This window comes from Odontesthes bonariensis, chromosome 14 (genome assembly GCF_027942865.1).
Source record: "Odontesthes bonariensis isolate fOdoBon6 chromosome 14, fOdoBon6.hap1, whole genome shotgun sequence".
Classification (NCBI taxonomy): Eukaryota; Metazoa; Chordata; class Actinopteri; order Atheriniformes; family Atherinopsidae; genus Odontesthes; species Odontesthes bonariensis.
This window is the reverse complement of record NC_134519.1, coordinates 14,270,809-14,294,427: the sequence shown is the minus strand read 5'-3', so window position 1 is coordinate 14,294,427 and position 23,619 is coordinate 14,270,809. Positions and strand designations below refer to the sequence as shown.

Here is a 23,619-nt window from a genome sequence, read left to right as displayed (position 1 = left end):
CATGTGGACAACAGACTGGACTGGAGACACAACAGTGAAGCCATCTACAAGAAAGGACAGAGCAGACTGTACTTCTTGAGGAGGCTAAGGTCCTTCAAGGTTTGCAACAAGATGTTGCAGATATTCTACAAGTCTGTTGTTGAGAGCGTCATTTCCTCTTGCGTCATCTGTTGGGGCAGCAGCATCAGAACCAGGGACCTAAAAAGACTCAACGACCTGACAAGGAAGGCTGGTTCTGTTCTGGGGACGACTGTGGAACCTCTAGAGATAATAATGCAAAGAAGGATTTTGCATAAAATCAAGAGAATTATGGACAACCCTGAACATCCTCTCCATGAGACTGTTATCGGAAAACAGAGTCTCTTCAGTCAAAGGCTTCTTCAGTTTGGATGCAAAACGGACCGCTTCAAGAAATCTTTCCTGCCCACAGCCATCAGCATCTATAATAACTCCTTGATTTAATTGAGTTACATCAACATTTAATTTCCCTCTGGGATAAATAAAGTATTTTTGAATTTGAATTTGAATTGAATTGAATTGAGCGGTCCACTGAGCGTCAAACAAGGGTTAAATATTATGTGTTGGCAGACAGAGGACCGGTCGATTGGGGCAGCAGCAGCAGCCAGGCACAAAGAGGTGAAGCCAGTGTCTTATAGAAAGACACCACTCTGGGTGGAGGAAGAGAAAACCAACCAATCCGCGACAGGGAACTGCACAGTGTTGTAATATTAGGACTGAGACCATGGGCTGTAACATAGACTATGGGTCAATATGGATTATTCTCAAACAAAAATTCTAACTATTTTCTCGCACAAGTTTCTAAGCTATGCTAAACCAAACCAAAATCCTTTACGTTTGGAGCTGACCCCACAACTTATTGTTCATATTGGGCTATGAAAAAATGCACTGTTCCATTTTCCTCTTATCTTTTTTATTTATTTTTTAATTACAAAGCATCAGTAATCGGGGATTCTTAATAAACATTCAATTAAAACATAGATGCGGTTTTTTTCATTGTGGCAACACAGATTTTTAAATCGGACATTACCAAAGCATCTCTATTGGCACATAACGCGTAATGTTGTTGTAAATCTGGTAGTCTCGCGATACTCCATGCGCGTGCGCAGCCTCGCGCACTGAGAAGCTGAGTTGGAGGATCATGGCGGAGCGCAGGAGGCACAAGAAGCGGATCCAGGTAACATCACTTCTTTTCTGCCAAAATTCTGCCCCTTTAGGTTCACGGAAAGCTTGTTAAAAATGAGGGCGCGTGGTTTGCTCCCTTCTGCCGGATTTATGTCAACGTTAGCATTCGCACGAGGATTTCTCAACGGGCGGCAGTTGAAGACAGATGATAGCTAACGGCAGCTAGCGTTAGCAGGGTACCAAAAGCGAATGTTTTTATTTTATTTAGATGTTTCTGAGTTTCGTTGCTCTCTTAGTTGCCTTTAACACTCACACGTTGGTTTACACAGTGTAACGGTGTTTTTACATTCTTTACCGAGGTGTCTTTGCAGCCATTTTTTGTATGTTAATTATAAGATTGGGCTGGCTGTAAATGTTTGTTGGCTAAGCTGCGTCAGCTTTAACCAGGCGTGTTTATATAACACAGGGAGATCTGTGGGAATTTAATTAGTAAGTCAACATAATGCATTTCGTATAACTCACCGTGCAGTTAGCCTAATAGTGACGTGACTCCACGAGGGCCTTGCTCACGAAAACTTACATAAAAAGTCAATCCAACAGTTCAGAAACTGGTTACAGCTTTGTTTTACTCCTACACGTCCTCCCACATCACAGTGCATTGTTACATTTACTTTTAGTTCTTTGCTTTCTGAATTTGAGAACAACAGGCCTTTGTGACGTGTGTTTTGAAGCAGTACACCAAGACACTGATGGTGAGCGCTCAGGAAATGACTGAAGACGACAACAGGCTCTCATTTAAGCGGCCAATTGTTGGAGCTACAAATCTACACCTGTGTTGGGAGGATGCTCAGATCACAATATTTGTTTTAGGGATGCTGATCAGAGCTACATGTAGCTGTATGTTTACTAGTTTGGACAGAGGAACTGAATTGATAACTGTCTTAAATGGCAGTCGACAAGTGAAACAAATTTGTCTCTAGTGAACCTCTAGTGAAAGAAGAGCTATGTGTGCACAATACAGGCTAGAGTAAAGTATGATGAGGCATGTTATTCTGCTACGAAACTTTTTAACCATCAACAATAACGAGCAGTCATTATCTTGAGTAATTTGAACTCTTCCCTTCACAAAGTGTCTTGTTGACATGTTTTACTCATAAGTATATGAATAAACCTTGATATGAATTCTCTGCAGTACAAAATAAGTGTTTTTGAAAAGATAAAACCGAGCCCATTCTTTTCCTTCCTTTTTTTTCCCTCCTTCCTCATTGGCCTCTTTGAGGCCAATGATCAAACCGTGTAGATCAGTCGAAAGCAATTGATGGCTGATATAGCACCTTTGGAAAGATGACAAAGCAAAGTACACACTAAATGTCAGTTTTAGTACAAAAAATACAGTTTGGGTGTGACTTTGACCACAGTTTTCATACATTGTAGGTGACATAAGAACTGGTGGAAGCAGCTCACAGCCACAAAGGAAAAACAGATTTAACTCTTTGCTATTATTATGTCTCCTTTTTTAAACACAATTTTGTTTGATTGCTCAATCGACTTCCCTCTGTGTTAAACTCGAATGTTGACATGTACTGCTTAGCTTTCTGTTATTGTTTTAAGTTGCTAAACATAATTTTTCCTGTAGACTGACATAAGAACCATAGAAAATCATATTAGAAACATGTTTCACTGGTTTGGATTTGATGTTTTTGCATGTTGACATGTACCGCTTATAGCCAAAAATCCTAATTGTACCAAAATTTTTTCATTTTTAGCTGAGGGTGTTCTGAACACTAACCGAGACGGTTTGTTTTTATTTAGCACAGCTTTTTAAACTTTTACAAACATTTTTTACTTAGTGGAGTAGATTTGAAAGACTTACTCTTCATTAAAACGGCGTCACATTTGGACTGGAGGAAACACCGCATTTCTCACTGGGTTGGCGCACTCTTTCCAACTTGATAGCTAGCAGTAGCTAGCATTAGCTGGGTACCAAAAGCAAATGTTTTTCTTTTATTTAGGTGTTTCAGAGTGCAGATGTCGTAAGAGGGGAGAGTGAGTTAAAAGATCTGATGGCCCTAACGGTTCATAAACCAGGTTTAGATAAGACATAGGCCTTGACGGATCCTTTAAAAAAAAAAAAAACTTGAAATGAGCACAAAATGCCTGGGTTTGAAATATTTCACACAGATGGATGATTTTTATGTACGGTAGTTTGTATTGGAGCATAATTGATTGTGGCATCTAAACAACTAAAGTAAGCAGCAAGCTACAAGTTTAACTCGGATATGAAAGTGATGGATAAATGCTGACTTGTCTGAGCTGCTGGCATGCTCGTCAGCTAACCTAACTGTTGCAGAAAGATGCCGTAAAAATGTATAATTTGCCTTTCGGTCACAGGTTGGTACCCGTCTAAAGCAAATATTGTAGTGTGACACAAGCGGCTCGGCAAGGCGAGTTTATTTGTATCGCACAATTCAACTACAATGCGATTCAAAGTGCTTTACAGAGACATTAAAACAGTAGAAATAAAAAGCATGAAATGAATAATAGATAAAATCAGTAGTTAAAATGTGATTAAGTACATCCTTTCAATTTACTCAAGTAGTCATTTCAACTTCTTTCCAATCCTAAAGCAAATTTTAAATATAGTTAATACTCAGAATGTTTAGTAAATACACCATATAACACCGAGGAGATGCTGTGCTAGTGGAACATGTTGACCCTCAAAAACATATTTATAGTAATATCTGGCAGCTGTAAGTGTTGTATGTGTTGCTTATGATAAAGTGATGGATGTATCAGTGAGCTGCCCGTGCCACATTTCACCCTCCATCGTTAACAAATCTTTGACTTAATCGGGTTTAGGAGACTGAGAGGTAATTGGCTGGTTGCAAACGTCTAGTTTGATGCAATTGGTTGTTTTTTGGAGGTTTTGTTTGTTTTTTGCCAAATTTGCCATTTGAAGAAATAAAGGTCATTGTATCCATCAGAAGAAGAAGCTGGAGGCTTTGCGATTTATTGCCGGCAGTAGTTCAGTGCATGAAAACATGAGGGCATCATTTTACCAAGCGTGTGACTCACTTTGTCTCTGTGGGTGTGTTTGGTCCGCAGGAGGTGAGCGAGCCCACCAAGGAGGAGAAGGTGGTGGCGAAGTACCTTCGTTTTAACTGCCCCACCAAGTCAACAAACATGATGGGCCACCGGGTCGACTACTTCATTGGTTGGTGCTTAGCTGTGTTTGTTGTCGAACACACCAACATTGTTATTACTGAGCAGCTGCATTTAATTTAGTTGCAGCTCAGCACCATGCTGTGTTTGGTGTTTTGTCACTGTTTTTTGACCTTTTCTTCCTACAGTGTGTTTACACGTCTTGTTTTGGGGCACAGTGGAACCCATTTGTCAGTTATGGGAAATGCTGTTTACTCTGTAAATGTAGGTGGAGCAGAGTGCGACTCCTGAGGCCTGCTGTTCTTCATCATCATCACATGACCTTTCCAAGTTTGCTTTGGGCCATAGTATGCTCAGTCGTGTACATATCCAGATCTGCACCAAAACTTCACGTGTATTACAATAGTCATTCTTCAGTTTTCCTCTGACTTCAGGGAAATTCAGCCTAGTAGTTGTTTTTTTTTTCTGTGATCTTGCCCAGAATAACTGCTGGCAGTGATCACATACCTCCACAGAGGCAGAAAATATCTCTTTGTCGCGTGCACAGATTTAATTTATCTTTTTAAATAAGATTTGTATTTTCTTAAATCATCTACAATCAATGTGTTTTTAACAAAAATGTGACAAATTTGCTCACCGTGTCTGGTATTATTTTTCAAGACGTACAGCTAAAAGCGTGAACTTGTAATGTTTAAAATCTCCTATTATTTGTTTTGTTTCCAAATGAATGAGTTAATAGACTGAATGGACATTAACTGACAGGTTACTTGGTGCACACATTTTGATAGAAGATCAAATTGTTTTTCTGTGTTCCTTTATTTAGCCTCCAAGGCTGTGGACTGTCTGCTGGACTCCAAGTGGGCCAAAGCTAAGAAGGGAGAGGACGCGCTGTTCACCACCAGAGACTCTGTGGTGGATTACTGCAACAGGTCTCTCATAAACTTTACTTTGCTACAAAACAAGTGTCTGAGCATTTGAACATATATTTGCAATGCAGCTGGGGTGGTGAGAATCAGTTCCATTCGCCATTTTAGATGTTTAGCAGTCTCAGCTGAGGTTCAGAGCCAGCGGAGCTGATGCATAACGATGCTGTGAAAACACTGCAGATCACTGATGAGTCAGAGGAGAGATTTGCCTCCTGCTGTTGCTACAGTGTTTGTTCACTTCAACACCTTTCTTTGATCTCAGAAGAAAGAGGTTACTTGTAAAATTGTTTCCACACAGTCTAAATATCCTTTAGAAAATAACACAAATCTGCATGCTTGATGGGCACGTGCATGTATAGATTAAAAAAGAAAAAGCACACATTTAAACAAGGCTTGTTTTTTCCTTTTTTCTTAGGTGATTTGAGGGGAGCTCTGTACTCTGCACTCTTTAAATATGTCCAACACCTGCGTGTTCAGAGCCACTCGTTAGATTCCACTGCGTGGTCACTGTCGATCCGTCACCGCAGTGTTATCACTGCATCCCCCTTATATTCACAGCGGGTGTGATCTGTAGTGGAAAATGAAGCACAGATAAGCATCCCATACTAAAAGTGAATAGAGTTGGGTTGAGCTGTTAGGCGCATGTGGAGATGCAACTGTTTTCTTTAACAATGCATTTATCTATAATTCATATTCTTGGTTAATTTAATATTTGGTCTATAAAATGTTAGAAATAATAATACAAGCTGGTCACCATAATTAACCAAAGCTGGGTATTTAGTTATAAAATATTAAAAAAAAAACAGGATGAAGAGAACCCACAGAAATTCACATCTTAGTCTCTGGAACATCAATAAACACTTGGCATTTATTCTGAAAATGACCCAAACTAAATATTAAAACAACTTATTATTACGGCGTTGCGTCCGAGCCGGAGCACATTACAGCAGCAAATCATTCACAGAACATGGTGATCTGATGTTTTTTTTTGGTTCTTTGCAGACTCCTAAAGAAGCAGTTCTTCCACCGGGCTCTCAAGGTAATGAAAAAAAAACCTGAGAAAGATGTGAAGAAAGAGAAGGAAGAGAAGAAAATCAAGAGCGACAGCAGCAAAGAGGAGGAGAAAAAAGGGAAGAAGGAGAAGGAAAAGGAGAAAAAGAAAGAGTCTGAAGTTGCCGAAACCAAGAAAGAGAAAAGCGTATGTGAATCAAAAGAACCTCCATTTATACCCGAATTTATTGTAGCATAATGAAGAGATTTAAAAAAACACATCAGTGGCTTAAATGTCCACATTTTGCTTTCAAATGTAAGGAAAATTGAGATCTATCACATATAAAGACTAACTCCTGCATTGTGTATTTGTCTTGAGTTGACTTTGTGCCGCTCTGATCGACTTCCTAAATTAATGATAAATGGGTGGATATTGACCGTACTCTTGAGTTTAAAGTGCAGATCTGTAAAAGTCCTGAACAGGAGTTCAAGATCATGTTTACACTGATATTAGTCAGAGAAAGGGGAAGCATGGCCATGGAAAAAAGTTATCAGTATAACTAGCTGAAATACTGCATCAAGGTGACTAAACGCATTATACCAACAAAAGTAGCTCCATGCTATCTCTCATTACCATGACACTCCTGTGTGTAACATTTTCAAAATGCAGATTTTTATCTGGTCATTTAACAGGATGATAGTCCTGGAACCCCCAAGAAGAAGAAAGAGGTGAAGAAGAAATTTAAACTGGAGCCTCATGAGGATCAGCTGTTCCTGGATGGAAACGAGGTGAGAAACGTATCAATGAGGAAAAACGGAAAGAAAGAAAAAGGGTGCTTGTGATTGTTAAACCTTTTTTCATCTCTTCTGCAGGTGTATGTGTGGATTTATGATCCTGTCCATTTTAAGACGTTCGCTATGGGCCTGATCCTCGGTGAGTGAGACTATAAACCTTGAATGGCAGTCTGCTGAACAACAAAACCTAATGGAGGGTCATCTCATGTTGTTTCTTCTTTTTATGTCTCAGTTATTGCAGTGATAGCAGCCACACTGTTCCCACTGTGGCCAGCAGAGATGCGTGTTGGAGTGTACTATCTAAGTGTTGCAGCCGGCTGCTTTGTGGCCAGTATCCTGCTTTTAGCTGTCGGTAAGTACACGTACGGAAGGAAGAAGCAGCCACTGCCTTTAAAAGTATTTTTTGGGACATGGAAGACCACTGTTGAATAGTAAAGAGGTGAACATCTGTACAAATCAAACTAAATGGACTCTAGGATTAAACTAAGCCGCTAGCCAAGAGCCTCCCATTTTAAAAAAGTACTGCAGTAACAAGCTATTTAACCCCAAATGTTGCAGTAAGAACCATCCCCTAGGATCCTGGGAAAAAATATTACTTAATTTAAAGATGGAGTCAGCATCAAGAAAACAAAAGAACGAAGGAGATGGCTGAGACTAAAGTGTCTTTGTTAAAGCCTGGAAAGATGGTGGCGTACCGTCATCTTCAAGAAAGAAATCGGATGTGGTGAAAATCTTGAACGATCATGATCTGAGATCACATGAAGATTTGGTGAAATTAGAACAAACCGCAGAGCTCAGCACCAGTGTGAGGAGAGCTTGTCATATTGGGACTTAAGAGATTTGTAGCCTTAACCCTCACACCTGATTTAAAACGCAACTTAATTTCTGAAAGGGGACATTTTTGTCCCCTTTTAGAACAACTTAAAAACATCATATGTTAATATTTTTTACGCTTTTTGTTTTAAGAGATCTTTTATTCCACTTCAGTTCTGATCATAACTACCAAGTTTTCAATCATTTTCAAAAAATTAACCCTTTAGATGCCAATTTGAACTTTTTAGCCCGTATTTTCAAAATATGGAATGCAAAGTGGAATTATTGAGTAGTGATAATTATGGTCTGGGATATGTCATTTATTTAAAATAAATAAATAAATCCTTAATTTCTGAAAAGGGACATTTTTGTCCCCTTCTAAAATGATCCCCAAAATACCATGTTTTTATGGTTGTATTTTTTTCCACTTTTTTTTTTTTTCATACATTTTTTTTCTTCCACTTCAGTTCTGATCATAACCACCAAGTTTTCAATTATTTTCAAAAACTTAACCCTTTAAATACTAGTTGTATATGAGGTAAACACCAATTTCTGTTAAAACACACAAACAAAAACTGCTATATTTTCAATGTATGCAAAGTGAAATATTCTATGGGGGATTATTAGGTCTGGGAGATGTCATTGATGAGCTACAACATTAGTTTTTATAAATGACATATATTGTATATGATGTGTGTTTGAAATTTTAAAACAAAAATAGTCAAAAATGCACAACTGGTCCAAATATGATGAGTGTCACTATTTCCAGTGTGAAATTAGAGGAGAAAGTACACCCCAAGTGGACAAAAATGCCCCCTATCAGGGATTAGGGTTAAGGAAACCACTTTGCTTTGAGTATTAAAAGAAAAGGGCTTTAAAGCACTAGTAAACATAAAGGTTGGACTTTGGAGCAATGGAAAGAGGTCATTTGGTGTGAAGAGTCCAGATTCACCCTTATCCATAGTGGCGGGGGTATCGGGGTAAGAAGTGCTGCACGAGTGCGGCAGCATGAGAAGAGGCGAGATAACTTTGTAGTTAAGTTATTCTGCAAATCTGGACGACTCGTGTCAGTTTTCGAGTTGATAATAACCTCAAACACCCTAATCTATGCTTTCAAGCACAGAAAAAAGGGATATTTTTTCCATAATATCATTCAACATTAAGTTATTTTGCATCTTTGCAGGTTTTATCATTTGAGATATCAAAGTTCAGATGTCTGCTAGTGTGAAAACATCTGTCTCACCCATTGTTTCCTCTCCCCAGCTCGCTGCATCCTCTTCCTGATCATCTGGCTGGTGACTGGTGGGCGCCATCACTTCTGGTTCCTCCCTAACCTGACAGCAGACGTCGGTTTCATCGACTCGTTCAGGCCGCTCTACACTCACGAGTACAAAGGACCTCGATCCGGCGACAAGAAGGGCTCGGACAAGACCGACGATAAGGACGGCAGCGCCTCCGCCAAAGCTCAGAAGTCAGACAGCGACGATAAGTCGGACAGCGAGAAGAAGGATGCTGACGATGAGGAAGAGGATGAAGAGGAGGAGAATAAAGAAGTGGGCCGAGGGGAGAGCAAAGAAGCGGAGGGAGAGGGGACAGAGGAACGCCAATCGGACACAGACAGCGACCGCCGAGAGGACGAAGGCTCGCAGCACAGCAACGGAAACGACTTTGAGATGATCACCAGGGAGGAGCTGGAGCAGCACACGGAGGAGGAGGAGGGCGAGGAGGAGGAAGATGAGGAGACTCAAAAGAGGAAAGAAGAGGGTGGGAGTGAAACTAAACCCCAGACTGTTGAAACATAAAATTCTTCCAGTCCCATCTCTCTCTTCTTCTTTGTCCCTCCCTCCCTGCTGTGATCCCAGGACCTGCTCGTCCGGCCTCTCTGTGGCCGCAGAGAAGCTCCATCTCATGTTGTTGAGATCTTCCACTAAACTGTTCCGGGATAGACACAACACTGAAAGGTTAACGGCTACGACTATGGGAAAATTTTGTTTAAAAAGAAGCCTTATGGTGGATGCGTGTCCTCCAACCCAAATGTTATTTATGCTCTAACGAAAACTGCTGTCGCACATGTTCGCCTGAGGAACCCATCAGACCAAATCAGCAGCTCTGATGGTTGTTTGGTCCTTTTTGTTTTGGTCCCCTCGTGTCATGAAATAGTTTTTTCTGTCGGTTCAACTCAACGTGTTTTATTTATATCCGGCCCCGTAATTTGGATGTTTCACGTGAGGCCTGCAGGAGAAGAGACGCTGGTGTCCGTGTTCCTTTTCTTATTGTTGTCCTTAAAGCTGTAATCACAGTAGATGTGAATTAAGCTTCACGTCCTGTAAAATGCCAGCGAGTCTGATGGCTTTCTCAGGCAGCACTTTAAGCAGAATGACCAGCGGCTCAGCTTTGAAACCTGAACTTAGCCGGATGGACCAAATCCTGTCGTTTACTCGATGAAAGCGAAAATGAAATCAACCCTGTTGAAGCAGATGGTGTTTGGCTTTTTGAGGTACTAGCCATTTTGTTATTTTTTACAGCTAATGATCATCGTGCAATCCTCCACTCAGTGTGAAATACTAACTTTAAGAGTAAATGTGAGCAACTGGGACACAGCTGGCGTACGTAATTTCCTTTCTTTTTTCGTTAAGACTGCTGAACAACTGAAATTAGAAGACATAAAGTTGACTGAATCCTTTGCAAACAGAAGCAGATATAAAGTAAAGCAAACTCTTGTGCCAAACACAGCAGATACTAATGTAATGCATGCTTTAATCTGGAGAGCGAGGGGGAAGGGACGTTTTGGTCATTTGGTTATTTTTGTAACTGTAATGTCAATTCTTTCCAAAAAAAAAAAAAGCACAGGAGGTTGTTTGTGTGCAGCCAAGCGAAGATGTTTGGTCTCAGCAAAAAAACGTTAAAGCGCGTTCACGCTAGACTGATCCAAGCGCGTCCTTTTCAGTCTGGCACAAGCCGTCGCGTGAAAACCGGGTGACTCTGCTTCACTGGAGCTGGCCGCCGTGGTCCAGTTCCAGAGGTCCAAGCTGTTCCTTCACATTATCTGGCCAGCAATGTCTTAGATGCTCTTTTTTTTTTTTAAGTCATAGCGGGGATTATATTTAAGTATAAAACATATAAATGTATCATTTATATATGAATTCTATTGATATATCAGATATATGCATACAACTCTCAAAGTCTAAGAAACTATGAAATGGACCTCTGTTCCTTCTCTTCTTCTGTGTTTGGAGGTGAAACTTTATTTCCCAGAGTGTCTGTTGTTGCTTTTACCTCCGTTCACTTGTGAAAGGGTAACATCTGGAACTAGAAACAGCAGGAAATCTATTCGATGTCAGGATTTTTTTTACATGAGTCACTTTATTGAGTGTGTGTGATTATCTGGTTGGCTGTGTGCTGCCACGTCTGCGTTTTCTTTCAACAACTGGTCAGTCGTCCACCCGAAGGTTATGAAAACTGTGGCAACGCCAACCTGCTGAAACAATATTTCAGTATATTCCATGCAGCTTTCGGCCTTTTATTCTCGTTTCGTTCTGAAACAGAACTTGTCCAGACTGTGTGAAGTCATTTTTTTCTTTTTCTGCTTTGATCCCATCGAGGTGTGAAGATCTCACACGTCGACGTGTTGTGTCGTCTCGTTTTGTTTTTCAGTTTTATGGTTTTTCTTCCCCCCAAACACACAACGTGCACCTCTTGTTTCTTGAGTTGCATCTGGAATATTTGGCATAACAGTTTCACGAAAAAGAAAGACTATTTTCCCAGTTGTTCTTAACTGTTGCACAGTATCAGTCTCTTTGTGTATTGTAGTATTATTACGCTCTCTGCTGCTGCTTCTCATTACACATTTCTGGGGGAAATAAAAGTGAAAATGTTAAAACTTCAACGTTTTATCTCTGGTCAAGAACGGTGTCTTTTGATCACATAGTTGTCCACATTTGGATTGATATCATTCAAGATTGTCTCCTGCAATACTGGAGTGTAATTTAATAAAACAATGTCTGGAATATATCTGTATGTTATCATTGCAATAAAAATATAGAAAGCACCCGTGTTGTGGTTTCTATCATTTCCCTGTTATTTTTCTCACCCTAAATTTATCTGAGACCAGTCGTAAAGTGAAAATGCTTCAGTTCTCAAGCACAAAACTACTAAAATATCAAATATTAAAGGGATAATCCGGAATAAAATGCACTTTAGATCAATTTACGGGATGTTTGGGAGTACATACGTTGAGTTGACATCAAAATCATGTCATTCGGATGTGTTTTGAGAATTTCGATTTGACCGTTTTTAGCCAAAAGTCGTTAGCCTGGAAGTGAGAGGGGCATATCATGTCACCGCTACAAAATGATATTTTTATACCTCTTCTACAGCTCCAAACAACATAACACTTCCGTGGTAGTGAGTAGAGGGTCCCTAAAGCCAAACCGAAGTGTCCCGAGGTCTTCATGTGGTCAGATATAGAGTCCAGAATTAATTTAATCAAGCCAGTACCTTTCCGGAAATGTGTCTGCTGCAGCTGCCGCTACAGACCGTGGTGAAGTTGGTTTGATATTGGATATTCGACAGATATTCACAATACGGAAATAAGGTGTCTTTTTTTTCAAACCAACTTCATATTTGGTTGTATCATATTCTAAATAGTTTGAGAACACCCTTTTGGCAATGACACAAACATAAGACTTTTAACAAAGAGAAGTGGGCCATTTTTAAGCTTTATTATCCCGTACTGCCTTCTGCCAACGTCCTTTGACAATTTATCTATCGGTCATGAATTCGACAGGGATGGTTTAGGATTCTCTGCCTCAGTTCTGCTACGTGCATTCTCAAATTAACTCTCGAAGGCAACAGAAGCTACAGAACAAACAAATCCAAGGCTCTGGATTAGTCGGCTTATACAGCAGAAAACACAACTGTTCACAGCTGTAGAGCTCTGACTCGGCAACTAGGAATTAAGTTTTGAGTAAATCATTGTTACAATTATTCCAAGCTAAAGTCTTAAAAATATATAAACATCACATAAATATCACATTAAATAAATTTATCCTAGAATCTCATATTTACAAATTTACATTTGTTTGAGATGAGATGTCAGTCTGCATAAATTCAGCTTTATGAGCATATTTTCTGCCAATAATTCGACCAAGCTTAACATGCTGATGGATAATCGGTAAAAGGGAAGCAGTTTACAGAATATTAATGAAAAGTCATTAGAATTTCCTTCATTTCAAGGTGAGAAAATTGCATTCTCGCCAGAAGCTATCGACAAGAAGAGCGGTGTGTATGCACTGGAATGTAATGAGATGATGATGATGATGAAATACTGTATTAACGGTAGGATCAGTGTAATACTGATGTGGTTTTAAATCCTGAAGTCGTCTCAGAACAAACTTAAACCACTCGGGAGCTGTGGAGAATGTCGGCTGTTTGGCAGAAAACACACCCGGGAACCTCAGTCTTCGGTGTCCGATGAGTCTGAGATGTCTGCGAGCCGGGCCTGCCTCTTGCGTACGTTCCAGTGCAAACACTCAGCCAAACTTTCAAACCAGTCGTAAACCAGGTCGTGACAACAGATAGACGGCACAGGGTAGCAAGATGTGGTGATCTTAATGCTGCGAGGAGAAGAAAACAGACATTTAATCAGACTAAGAGGGAACGAGATTCTAATGATGAAACTGAAAAAGCCAAGGAGGGTTCGTGAACTTCACCAGTCTCCGTGCTGGATCTCCTGCCTCCTCCGGCCATCAAACGACACCCAGGCTGTGTTCCGCGCATCAGGAGAGAGGGTGATCTGTTTCAGACGAGATGAGGTCAGACTGTCTGTTTCATAGTGGAGATTAAACTTTCACCAAATGTAAACATTTTTAAATCCAGGTTAAAAACGTTTCTTTTCTCACGTGTCTATGCATGAAATCTGCACGCTATCTTTTAACTTATCTGGACTGTTGCTTGTTTTTAAATTCATTTAAATTATTTTATTTGTTTCTCTTTATATTCTTTTATGTATTTTTAATGCTTCTTCCACTTCCTGCTGCAATGCTTTTATTTTATATAAAGCACTTTGAATTGTTTTGTACATGAAATGTGCTATACAAATAAATTTGATTTGATTGACTTGATTCAAAGTTGATGAAGTTAGAACAACATACGATTACGAATACCTTTATTTGTCCCACGGTGGAGAAATAAGTTAAGGATATATTGCTGTGCATTTACACAGTCAGGGTTTGTTATGTGCCTTGTGTGCTTAGTTTGTGGGAAACTTTGTCCACAGTTGCAAAGTGAATAAAATACTCAATGTCTACGCTGTTTTGTTAAACTGAACTCAGATCTGTTTGCCAGGTTGTTACAACGTTAGATTCATTCGGACTGATCTGAACACGGCTCATACATGCATGATGTTGAAAACTATGTACCTGCTGTTCTTCTTTTTATCTATTCGAGGTTTCTCTGTAGTGTGACCAAATCAGAGGAACAAAACCACACTGAACACTGTGTTTAAAACACACTTTATGTTTTCCCAGTCTTACCATGAGTTCCACCCCAGCAGGGACAACGATAGGCCTGAAGGAGAGCGAGTGTGGACAGATGGGCGTGACCATGATGGCGGGGACGTTAGGGTGGATCATCGAGGCTCCTGCTGCGGCTGCATATGCTGTGCTGCCTGTGGGTGTGGACACGATCACACCTGGTGGACAGAAAGACAGATAGAAAGAAGGATATTCAATTTCTAATCTGGGAGCAGAAAAAGGTGGATGGAACGAGTCAAGGCAAAACAAGCGCAATTTCACATCGCAGGGGTCAATCCACATACCGTCCCCCTGCACCGAGGTGATGAGACGTCCATCAAGGTACAAGTCCACATTGGACAGGTAGGAGGACGGGCCTCGATCTACCACCACCTCATTCAACACCTACAAACACAGAGACCGCAGCTTTAATCAGAGGCACACAGAAAAATACAAAGTCTCATGACCATATAAGTTAGAAATGTTACTGTAGTGCCATCTATAGGCCAGATGACAGAAATGTTCTCATGTGTTCATGTACAGTGTAGTGTCTATATACATATACATAAATGTATCCACTTAAAAACAAAAGCATCTGGTTGGATGATTCAGATTAAATAACCATAATGAGTTTGATGTGGAATAACTGTGCAGCCATCAAGCAAAGTAAATAACTAGATTATGATGTATATTAAGCTCTCTGGAGTCTGCAGAATGTAATTCCCTCCTGCGGACGTTAAATCTAATCAGCGCTCTAAATAAAAACAACAAATGGTCCTGCAGCCGACGCTGAATTACAGTCTAATTCCCTAAAGGAAACTACAAGCAGACCGCCAGCGCACAAATCATGTTCATGCACTTGAGCCACATAAGATACAGCAGTGCTGTGATGTCTGGCAGATGTTCTGACGTCAGCCGAGCACAACGCAAACATCCTGCTGGACACACCAGACGTGATGTAATATGTGAGGTTCAGAGATCAGAACAATCCGTCTCTATCTTTTATTGGTGAGAGAAAAAAAGAAGAGTCAAGTCGAAATAGGAACGAGCTGCACTGAAAGTGAAGCCAGATGTGCGTGCGTGCGTGCGTGCGTGCGTGCGTGCGTGCGTGCGTGCGTGCGTGCGTGCGTGCGTGCGTGCGTTCCAGGAGTGAAGCGTGTTGTTTAGTTAACACAGTTTTTTAGACTGAGAGCATCAGGAATAATTAAATAACCATTTGGCGCCGATTCCACCATTGACGCCACTATCTCCATAGCAACTGGCTCAACAGAACTTCACAACATCCGACATTCCCTTCTGTATCTGCGCCCAGAGTTTTATTATGACTGTCACCATGGAAACCAGGGTGATGCTCCTTCTCTGACCCATATGCATGTATGCATGCACAGGCACATCTGGGATTAAAGGGAAACATCACACACACAGACACACACAGACACACACAGACAGTCGGCCTCCATCAACCTAATGGCTCTAGCGTCAAACTGTGGTCACATGACTCCTTTGTCACCAACACAGAGCCAAAGGAACTCAGATGAAAGCATCAGACTAAATAAAAACTGCGTGCGAAGGGCAAACAATGAAGCAACAATACAGACACTGTGTTGTTGTTTTCTTGATGCGCAATTCTGTTGTTTGCATTGATCTAAAGAAAAAATAAAGGAGATACACAGAGCTGGAAAAGGGGAGCGTCTGACGAAAAGACGCAACAAAACACGTGTTTCCTCAAGGTTTCAACCTGTTCAACACGTACACTGAACCTTTGTTTCATCCTCTTTGAACAAATAACTCTGTTTATATGTTCAATAAGCATCCTTAGAAGTGCTAAACTTTTGTACGAGTGGAACTTCTTAACAGGACCACTAAGTTATGGCTGAAATCATTACGACTCTTGTTTTGGTCGATACTGTTTGACTTTGGAACGGTATAAAGTGTCTTAAAAACCAAATTTGTTGTTCTTTTTTCTATCTTGATTAGAGCTGAGCTAAAGATGCCTGATGGGGAGTGTATCTGGGCTTTAGTAAATTCGTTTAGTAGATTTTTTTTTAATCTCCAATTTAACGACGATAGTTTGCAGGAGAAAAAAGCCAAGAGCAGATTAATCAGCAGACAGCCCTTTATACCTTTCCAACATGGCTGCCACCATCATTCAAACGTGATAATAACAACATTAGTAATGCAACTTTCTAATCAACCTTATCATGCTCATAATTTTAGTACAAACCAGTCGTAGTTGACATTTATGACATAAATTCTCAGGTGTAACACGATATTTTCATATCAAATAAAACGTTTTGTTGCTGTGAAGAAAATGAAAAGAAGATTAATTAGAAGAAAAATAATCTAAATGCAAAAATGGAATAAAATAGCAACTAAACGAGAAAGGAAAAATATACGCTTGTTGCTAGGCAGCTGTGAGAGCAACTTTAAATCATGTGAGAAATAAATGAAACCCTGCAGGATCAGAGGCTTGGAGAGCTGCAGCCAAGTTTAAAAGTTGTGGCGAGGATTACGCGGCGGCTCCATACCTGGAGCTAAATGCAGGTGTGTTTGCCAGAAACTGTGTTAAACCTGATTTATCAGAGTGATGCTTTCTGTTGGTGTAAACAACACAAATCAGTCTGCAGCGTACACAACAGGAGGAAACACACAGAAAGCATCTAAATCAAATAAGCACAGTGTCTGAGCACTCGTCCACGGGGACAAATGCGAGCTCACCTGGAGCTGCAGGGTAACCTTGCCGGCCTCACTGTTGGTGTGTCCGTGAGGAAGGAGTCCATTGTGCTCCAGCTGCTGCTGCGGCTCTCTGCTGTACGACTGCTGTCCAGTTCTCTGAAGCATGTCCTTCACCACCTTCACCTTCAGCCGACTGCGCAGCGTGATGGCCGCGTTGCCTAAGAGCCCAAATGTACACGTAAACACAAAAATGACCACGATCGAGCATTCTCGTTAACAAATAAAGCTCCACATTACCTTCAAACACTTTCGCCACTTCAGTCTTGTATGATTCAAACTTAAAAGGCGTCAGAAAGCCCAGAGAGCCGAGGTGGAACGCCATGACAGGCGGGACGCTGCCCTGCAAGGAAAGCAAGACACGCATTTATGGAGTGCTGAATTCAACCATCTCAGGATACAAAACAACTCTTTTAGAACACTTTTGGTTTTTAAACAATTACAAGTCTTTCTTTTGTCCAATTGTGAAAATATGTCATGTAGATAAATCTCTTACAAGCAGCTATAGTGTAAACAAAGTGCTTGGTATATGTATTTATATATTTATAATACCGTAACTCCAAAAGTAGGTTAAAAAGATTTGAGGAACCAATTTTGATCAGTTCAGTAGAGAAAATACATAACAAGATACCATGTTCAGTTTTAAAGTGCTCGTTGGTCGAAGCAAGGGGGTCAATAAAAAGTATCTATATTCAGCTTAAGTAATCAAAAAATAACTATACCTGGAACAGAGAGGAGGCGTAGAGCAAAGTTCCATCGCCGCCCAGACAGATGATAAGGTCGATGCAATCAGAGATATCATCATAACCTGAAATCACACGAAACCCAACATGAAAGTCTTTACTTTCAAACATTTGTGAATCTTAAAAATCTGATCAACAAAGAAGGCTTTTTCTTCAGCATCGCGATGACAAAAAGAATTCAGTGTCCCAACAAAAGCCCCCCAGGGGAGCATCGAAAAACCAATTAATGAGGAAACAGGCGCCATATGTGGTCAGTAACTGAACAATGGTGCAGACATGTGCTGTCCAGCGACAAACCTCTGCTTCATCCTTCAAACTGTTCTTTGAAAGGAGGACAACATGATATTTTAGTGAATAAGTCGGTCCTTCCCTCCTGTTTTATCCTGATAGTTAAAGTTTACCACAGCCACAGGTTGATATGTATCTAACTTCTTTTAGATACAGCGCGCATGTTGTCAAGACATTACACTGATTCACAATTAAAGATAATGGTTATTTGTCCCATCACATTCAATCATCTTCAGCTTTAACTGAATTACTTAATTAACCTCATCCTGATTCATTGACTCCAGACACAGACAGCAAGACGATATCCGTGGTTTCCAAGTGTTTCTGGCTCATACTTTTAATGCCTCTGTTTTCTTCTTTATGTATATTTATCCATCCTATAAAGTTAAAACATCAGTCTCTATTCCTTTGATTATTCTATAAACAGTAAAATCTATCATTTAAAATACAGAATTAGTATAATTAATATAGTCACTTTACAGCTGAAACGACCTCGCTTTTACACCAGTATAACTGTCCACGGGTCCTTTTGTTTGAATAGGATATTCTGATAGAAATCAGAGAAAAGCTTTAATACTTTTAATACTATTTAGGGCACAAATAATATGTTGCTGTAGGACAGGCAGTCTCACCCTCTCTGAAGGTGCAGAGCTGATTGCGGATGGAGCCGAAAGCTTCGTCCTTGGACAGCGTAGCGTCATCTGCGACCCTGCGCTCCACATACACCATCATCTGCTTCTCCTGGTACACAAAGGCACGCTTCAGTGACAACAGCCCAAATACACACATTTCAAAAAGTTGCTTTTCAAAAATAAAGCTGAACATGTGCCAAACACATGCCGCTAACTATGATGGCGTTTGCGTGGAATGCAAACATGTGGGTTCACTGGTTCGCTGGCCGGCTCCGACAGTCTGGTTTAAGAAACATGTGGTCAAAAGATGCTTTCGCTGCCCGGAAACCAGACCATGGCTTTCTCTCCATGTCTGAGCCATTTCCTGGGTTATTTTTGTTCAGACTCGCTGCTCCTCAGTTCCACAAATGTTCCTCAGCAGGACCATGGGTTCAGTTTACCACCCTCTGAGGTCAAAATCATCAGGTGCTGTCTTTAAGACACGCACTGTTCTTCAATTGTAAACAAAAGAATGTGCCTCGATACTAGAATTGAAAGCAAAACCGTAAACCAATAAGAGTCTAATAATGATTTACATATATATCAGTTAAGATCATAAACATGGAAGTTACAAATATTCATAGCTACGAGAAAAGAACAGAAAAACGACACATGTTCTATGTTCCAAACTTCAATTATGCTTGATAATAGCACATCAAAATAATATTCAAAAAGGAAATATAACCCACATAAATGGATTTCAGTACAAAGAGGATGAGGCATCAAATGCCCCACTTATCATTATTCTTCATTATTTTAACACTTAGTTTCACTCCATCACGAAGCAGACCTCTGTCCAATTTGACTCGTGTCTTTTACACAGCAGAGCAAAGCTAAAGGACTAACAACGGCACATCAACACAACCAAGAGTAGCCCACACCTTGGATTGTCCGAGTCTACCCCAAAGTTAAAGCAGCACGATGTTATAATACATAGACGTGTGTTTGCAGAACCACGTTCAAGCCCCAAGTGTGCAGACTTGTTACAGGTCAGACACGTATAAACCCTACAGGTATGGTAATAACACAGATGGTGAAAACAAGATGTAATCTAAGAGTGGAGAAATGGAGAAATAAACAAGCAATTAAAAGCAACAATCGATCCGTGTTCTCTTCAGGTTTGGGCACATCAACCACTGATATGGCCACAAACCTGAGGCGGTTAACCATCTGTTTATATCGTGTTTTAAGAACAGAGGAGGAGATTAAATTAACATAAATTAAACTGCCCGGCCTTTGAGTTGATGCATCATTACTATCTGTGAGATCTCAAAGGTTTTTTGTTTAGTTTCACAGGATAAATCTGTCTAATGACCCAGCCATTCCCCAAAATATACGTTACATCAAACAACATTTCAAAAGCTTTTTCCTGTACCTCTACCAGAAACCTGCAGAGCTCTTTGAAAGGCTCGACCAGGCTCTCGTCTCGGATTTTCCTGATAACAAGCACGTTGACTGGAGGTTTATTCCATGTGAGCCTCTGGCTGGCAGGGTCCTGGATGTGCCTGGAGCACAAATACAAAAAAAAAATCATACATACAAACTAATTAACAAGCACCTAAATGTACTGTAGAAACTCTTATAACGCCTGTCTAAAGCAAGATACAAACACAGAGATCTAACTAAAAGGCAAAGTTGAACAAAAACAACAATGTTTCTGAGTAAGCTAACTGCTACCAAATTACATTGCACTGAGAGCGCCGTAATGAAACTATGACTTCTGAATTTTAAAGAGTTCCACGTTCTTCTAGCTGCTGAGTCATTCATTAACTGTTATGATACTTTAGTAGAACTAGTGTAAGAATCAGGTTCAAATTCCAAAGCTGTGCACAAAAAAAAAGCCTCGTACTTCTTTACCATTTTTCTTTGTTCTTCTTTGCATTGCAGATGATAGGCATTGTGCGAATAATGTCATCTGAAGCGTATTCAGTTAATATACCAGCAAATCCTTTCAGTCAGATGACAGTAAGGATAAGCAGAACTGCCTTGTGAGCCTTCCCGTCCCATGAATGAGCCAATCATGCCATTCTCATTTTATCTTATCTCACAGGGTTACACAAACTTTTTAGTGTCAATGTCCTACCAAGAAAAGTTTGACTAATTCAGCACCCTCATGCTTACATGACAGAAGTTGGGTTGGGAAGAATACAGGCTTTAGGTCCAAAGTGAGTGGCTGGATATGGTCCATGTAAAAAGTGTGCTCTTCTGTAAGAGGGAAAAAGAAGAGAAAGAGGAGTTAAGCCAATGTCATCTCACGTCAAGCGCGGCACAGATGTGCCGGTGGGACAGCGGACCAGCTGGCAGCCTGCAGAACAAACCTCTTAGGAGAGCTTTCCGCTGTGTCGCACGACGAACCAGAAGGCTCCAAGTGCTCGTGTTGGCCTGGCAACCTCCGCCGCTCCATCTCCCACAGCTGCTGTTCATGACCATTATCCTGTCGCTGCGACCGCTTCCCCTCCCGCCGTCTCCTTGGTGACTTGGGTGGCTGCTCCCTGTGCTTGGAGGGTCTGGATGATTCCGGTTCCTGATCAGGGGAGCCTGAAGGTTTCAATAGGTCTCCGTCAGGCACTGCGAGGGGCCTCGCTGATGGACTAGTTTCTGAATTTTCCATTCTGAAAGAAGCAAAAAGTAAATATATCCTGGAAGTTAAAATTGCAAGTCAGGAAATGCCTGGAAATGTATTGACCTCTACTCTGATTTATTAATTTATCCTCCAAAAAGCAAAAATTTTATACATGCTTTGGTGGCAACTTCTAAAAAAAAAAAGATTTCAATGCTTTTCACTGTTCAGGGTCTTTAAATGTCACACTGCTAATCAAACAACACGAGCACAGTGAAAAGATCACCTTGGGAAGTAGAAAGCACTGTTTTCACAGTTTTATGGCATCTGATAGAGAAAATGGTCAATTAATAACTGAGGATTTCTTGCATTACTCTTACATTATTCATCAAACATGGTTCAACACTAAAACACGTGTCTTCAACTATTGAAGGTTAAAATACGCTTAAATCAAAAAAGCAAATGAATACAATTATTCTCAAAATCTAGTGTCAATATTTATCTCTCTTTAACTTTTTTTGGCTGCTAGTTGTCAGAGGAAGGTCTGCAATTTCAGATCATTTTTACAATAAAATTCAACTCTTGTTTTATAAACTGTTGCATAAGTTTTGCATAATCGATTGGTTTATGAGATGTTGGAAAACAGGTTTAAAATGTACTTTTAAAAATTGTATATTACAAAGATAAGCAGTAAATCCTGTTAGAGAGGCTGAAACCTAAGGAAGTAGAGAAACGTCATTTTTATGTTTGAAAAATTTCCTAAAAAGCAATCATCGAAACGGCTGTCGATTGTTTTGGTTTTTTTCTACGAATCGACTTGATTCGTCTAAAGTCTAACTTTGGGTTGGACTAATAGTTTAACCTTGAAAACTATTATATTCTTTCGTCATTGAGGTTTAGTTTCAGACACACATCAAACAGATTATGATAATGTGGATACATCTTACATTAGAAAACAACTGTACAAAACATAAAACAAAGGTCTAACACTACACCCACAGTGGTGACCTTGGCCCCAGTTTGACAGAGATAACAGTTTGTACAACCCAGTAACGGTCGGCTGTCAGCCAAAGCCTCAGAAACCGCACATTCATGTCAGGTAGCGTTACCTAGCAATAGCTAACTAGCTAACTGGTGTGAACCGTCGTGAAACTGAACGAAATGCCGTCTTACTTTTTCACAAACAAACGAACAAGCTCATATCAACACTGGCTCACGAAGGCACAGGTTTGTTCAGGCGCTACTGAGCTTATATCTAAAGACAAACGTTCAAGAAAAAAAATATTGCAAAACAGTACATGACCGGGGGAGAAGTGACGTTTCAAATTTACGTCAGAGTCAGCGGCTCCCTCCCTGCTTGTAAATTCCAGCGCCATGTTTGCCCCTGCTGGTCACATTCAGAACTACATACACAGTTTAACCATAGACAGCCTGAGTGTCAGCCTCTGTCATTTCCCCTTTGCGTTTTCTCCTCCTATTTATTTTCCCAAGCCCATTTATTTTCATGTATTCTTTTGACATTACCACTTTTTCCCATACTGCCCCCTAATTTGCATAATGGAGTAGAAATCCATACATAGCTGAATAGAAGTTGAAACAACAATAATTTTGGCTGGCTGACACATGCTGCTTTTCACATAAGATGACTGCATTCAAATATTTTTTTAATGATACTCTCTGTCGTTTTGAGAACAAAACTCTTCCTTTTTTTATTTTTAATTAAATTTCTTGACAGAAAGATGCCATTGAGCCTTGAACAAGATAAAGCAGGTGTGGAGAAAGTAAACTTCCATGCATTTCCACAGGTTTCACAGGTATACACAAGTGAGGTAGATGTCTCTTTTAAAATACTTTATCCAGAAAACACTGATATTCTCGTGATTTTTTTCTTTAATTTTCTTCATAGCACTTCATAACACATTATTTTTAAGTGATAACATCCATCCATCCATCCTTGTACATGTAAAAGTAAATCAGTGTTTTATTTATATATTTAAATAAATGTCATCTCCACCAATGTCTTTAAGTGTCACAGAAAGGAGTATAAAGTTTAAGTTTAAATCTGTTTCATTATGGCAATATCAAGTCCCTTCTCCACTTCCTTTTTAGTCGGTGCAGGTCTAGTTAACCGTTTGTGAACAACAGAAAGGCTAAAAAGAGATTGACTGCAGTATGGATGCACATTAATGTAAGATTTTGAATTTGAGAAAACCAAACATCAAAATGACACTCTACTCCTCACTGTGAAAAAAATGGATTTGGATTATTGAGATGCACACCAAA

At 40.1% G+C, this 23,619-nt stretch overlaps 2 protein-coding genes across 5 annotated transcripts; one reads left to right on the top strand and one right to left on the bottom strand.

Moving 5' to 3' along the window:
- Positions 1-1,129: 1,129 nt before the first annotated feature.
- Positions 1,130-11,877, top strand: sec62 (SEC62 homolog, preprotein translocation factor). The gene is made up of 8 exons (XM_075483043.1): positions 1,130-1,195; positions 4,249-4,357; positions 5,129-5,234; positions 6,234-6,429; positions 6,915-7,010; positions 7,095-7,155; positions 7,249-7,368; positions 9,093-11,877. Exons 1-8 carry the CDS (start codon positions 1,160-1,162, stop codon positions 9,629-9,631), a joined length of 1,263 nt encoding a protein of 420 aa, XP_075339158.1. The 5' UTR covers positions 1,130-1,159; the 3' UTR covers positions 9,632-11,877.
- Positions 3,692-22,668, bottom strand: nadkb (NAD kinase b). 4 transcript variants are annotated; one of them, XM_075483041.1, is made up of 13 exons: positions 22,510-22,668; positions 21,095-21,388; positions 20,898-20,981; positions 20,152-20,281; positions 18,738-18,846; positions 17,797-17,882; positions 17,315-17,417; positions 17,060-17,235; positions 14,647-14,746; positions 14,363-14,520; positions 13,541-13,623; positions 13,276-13,444; positions 3,692-5,799 (listed from the first exon to the last, which is right to left on the bottom strand). In XM_075483041.1, the coding sequence occupies exons 2-12, from the start codon at positions 21,385-21,387 to the stop codon at positions 13,285-13,287; spliced, it is 1,482 nt and encodes a 493-aa protein (XP_075339156.1). In that variant the 5' UTR covers position 21,388; positions 22,510-22,668; the 3' UTR covers positions 3,692-5,799; positions 13,276-13,284. The 4 variants fall into 4 exon arrangements, with proteins under 4 accessions (XP_075339156.1, XP_075339154.1, XP_075339153.1 ...); XM_075483039.1 differs by lacking the exon at positions 3,692-5,799 and having other exon boundaries at positions 12,535-13,444; positions 21,095-21,415; XM_075483038.1 differs by lacking the exon at positions 3,692-5,799 and having other exon boundaries at positions 12,535-13,444.
- Between the last annotated feature and the right edge of the window lie 951 nt (positions 22,669-23,619).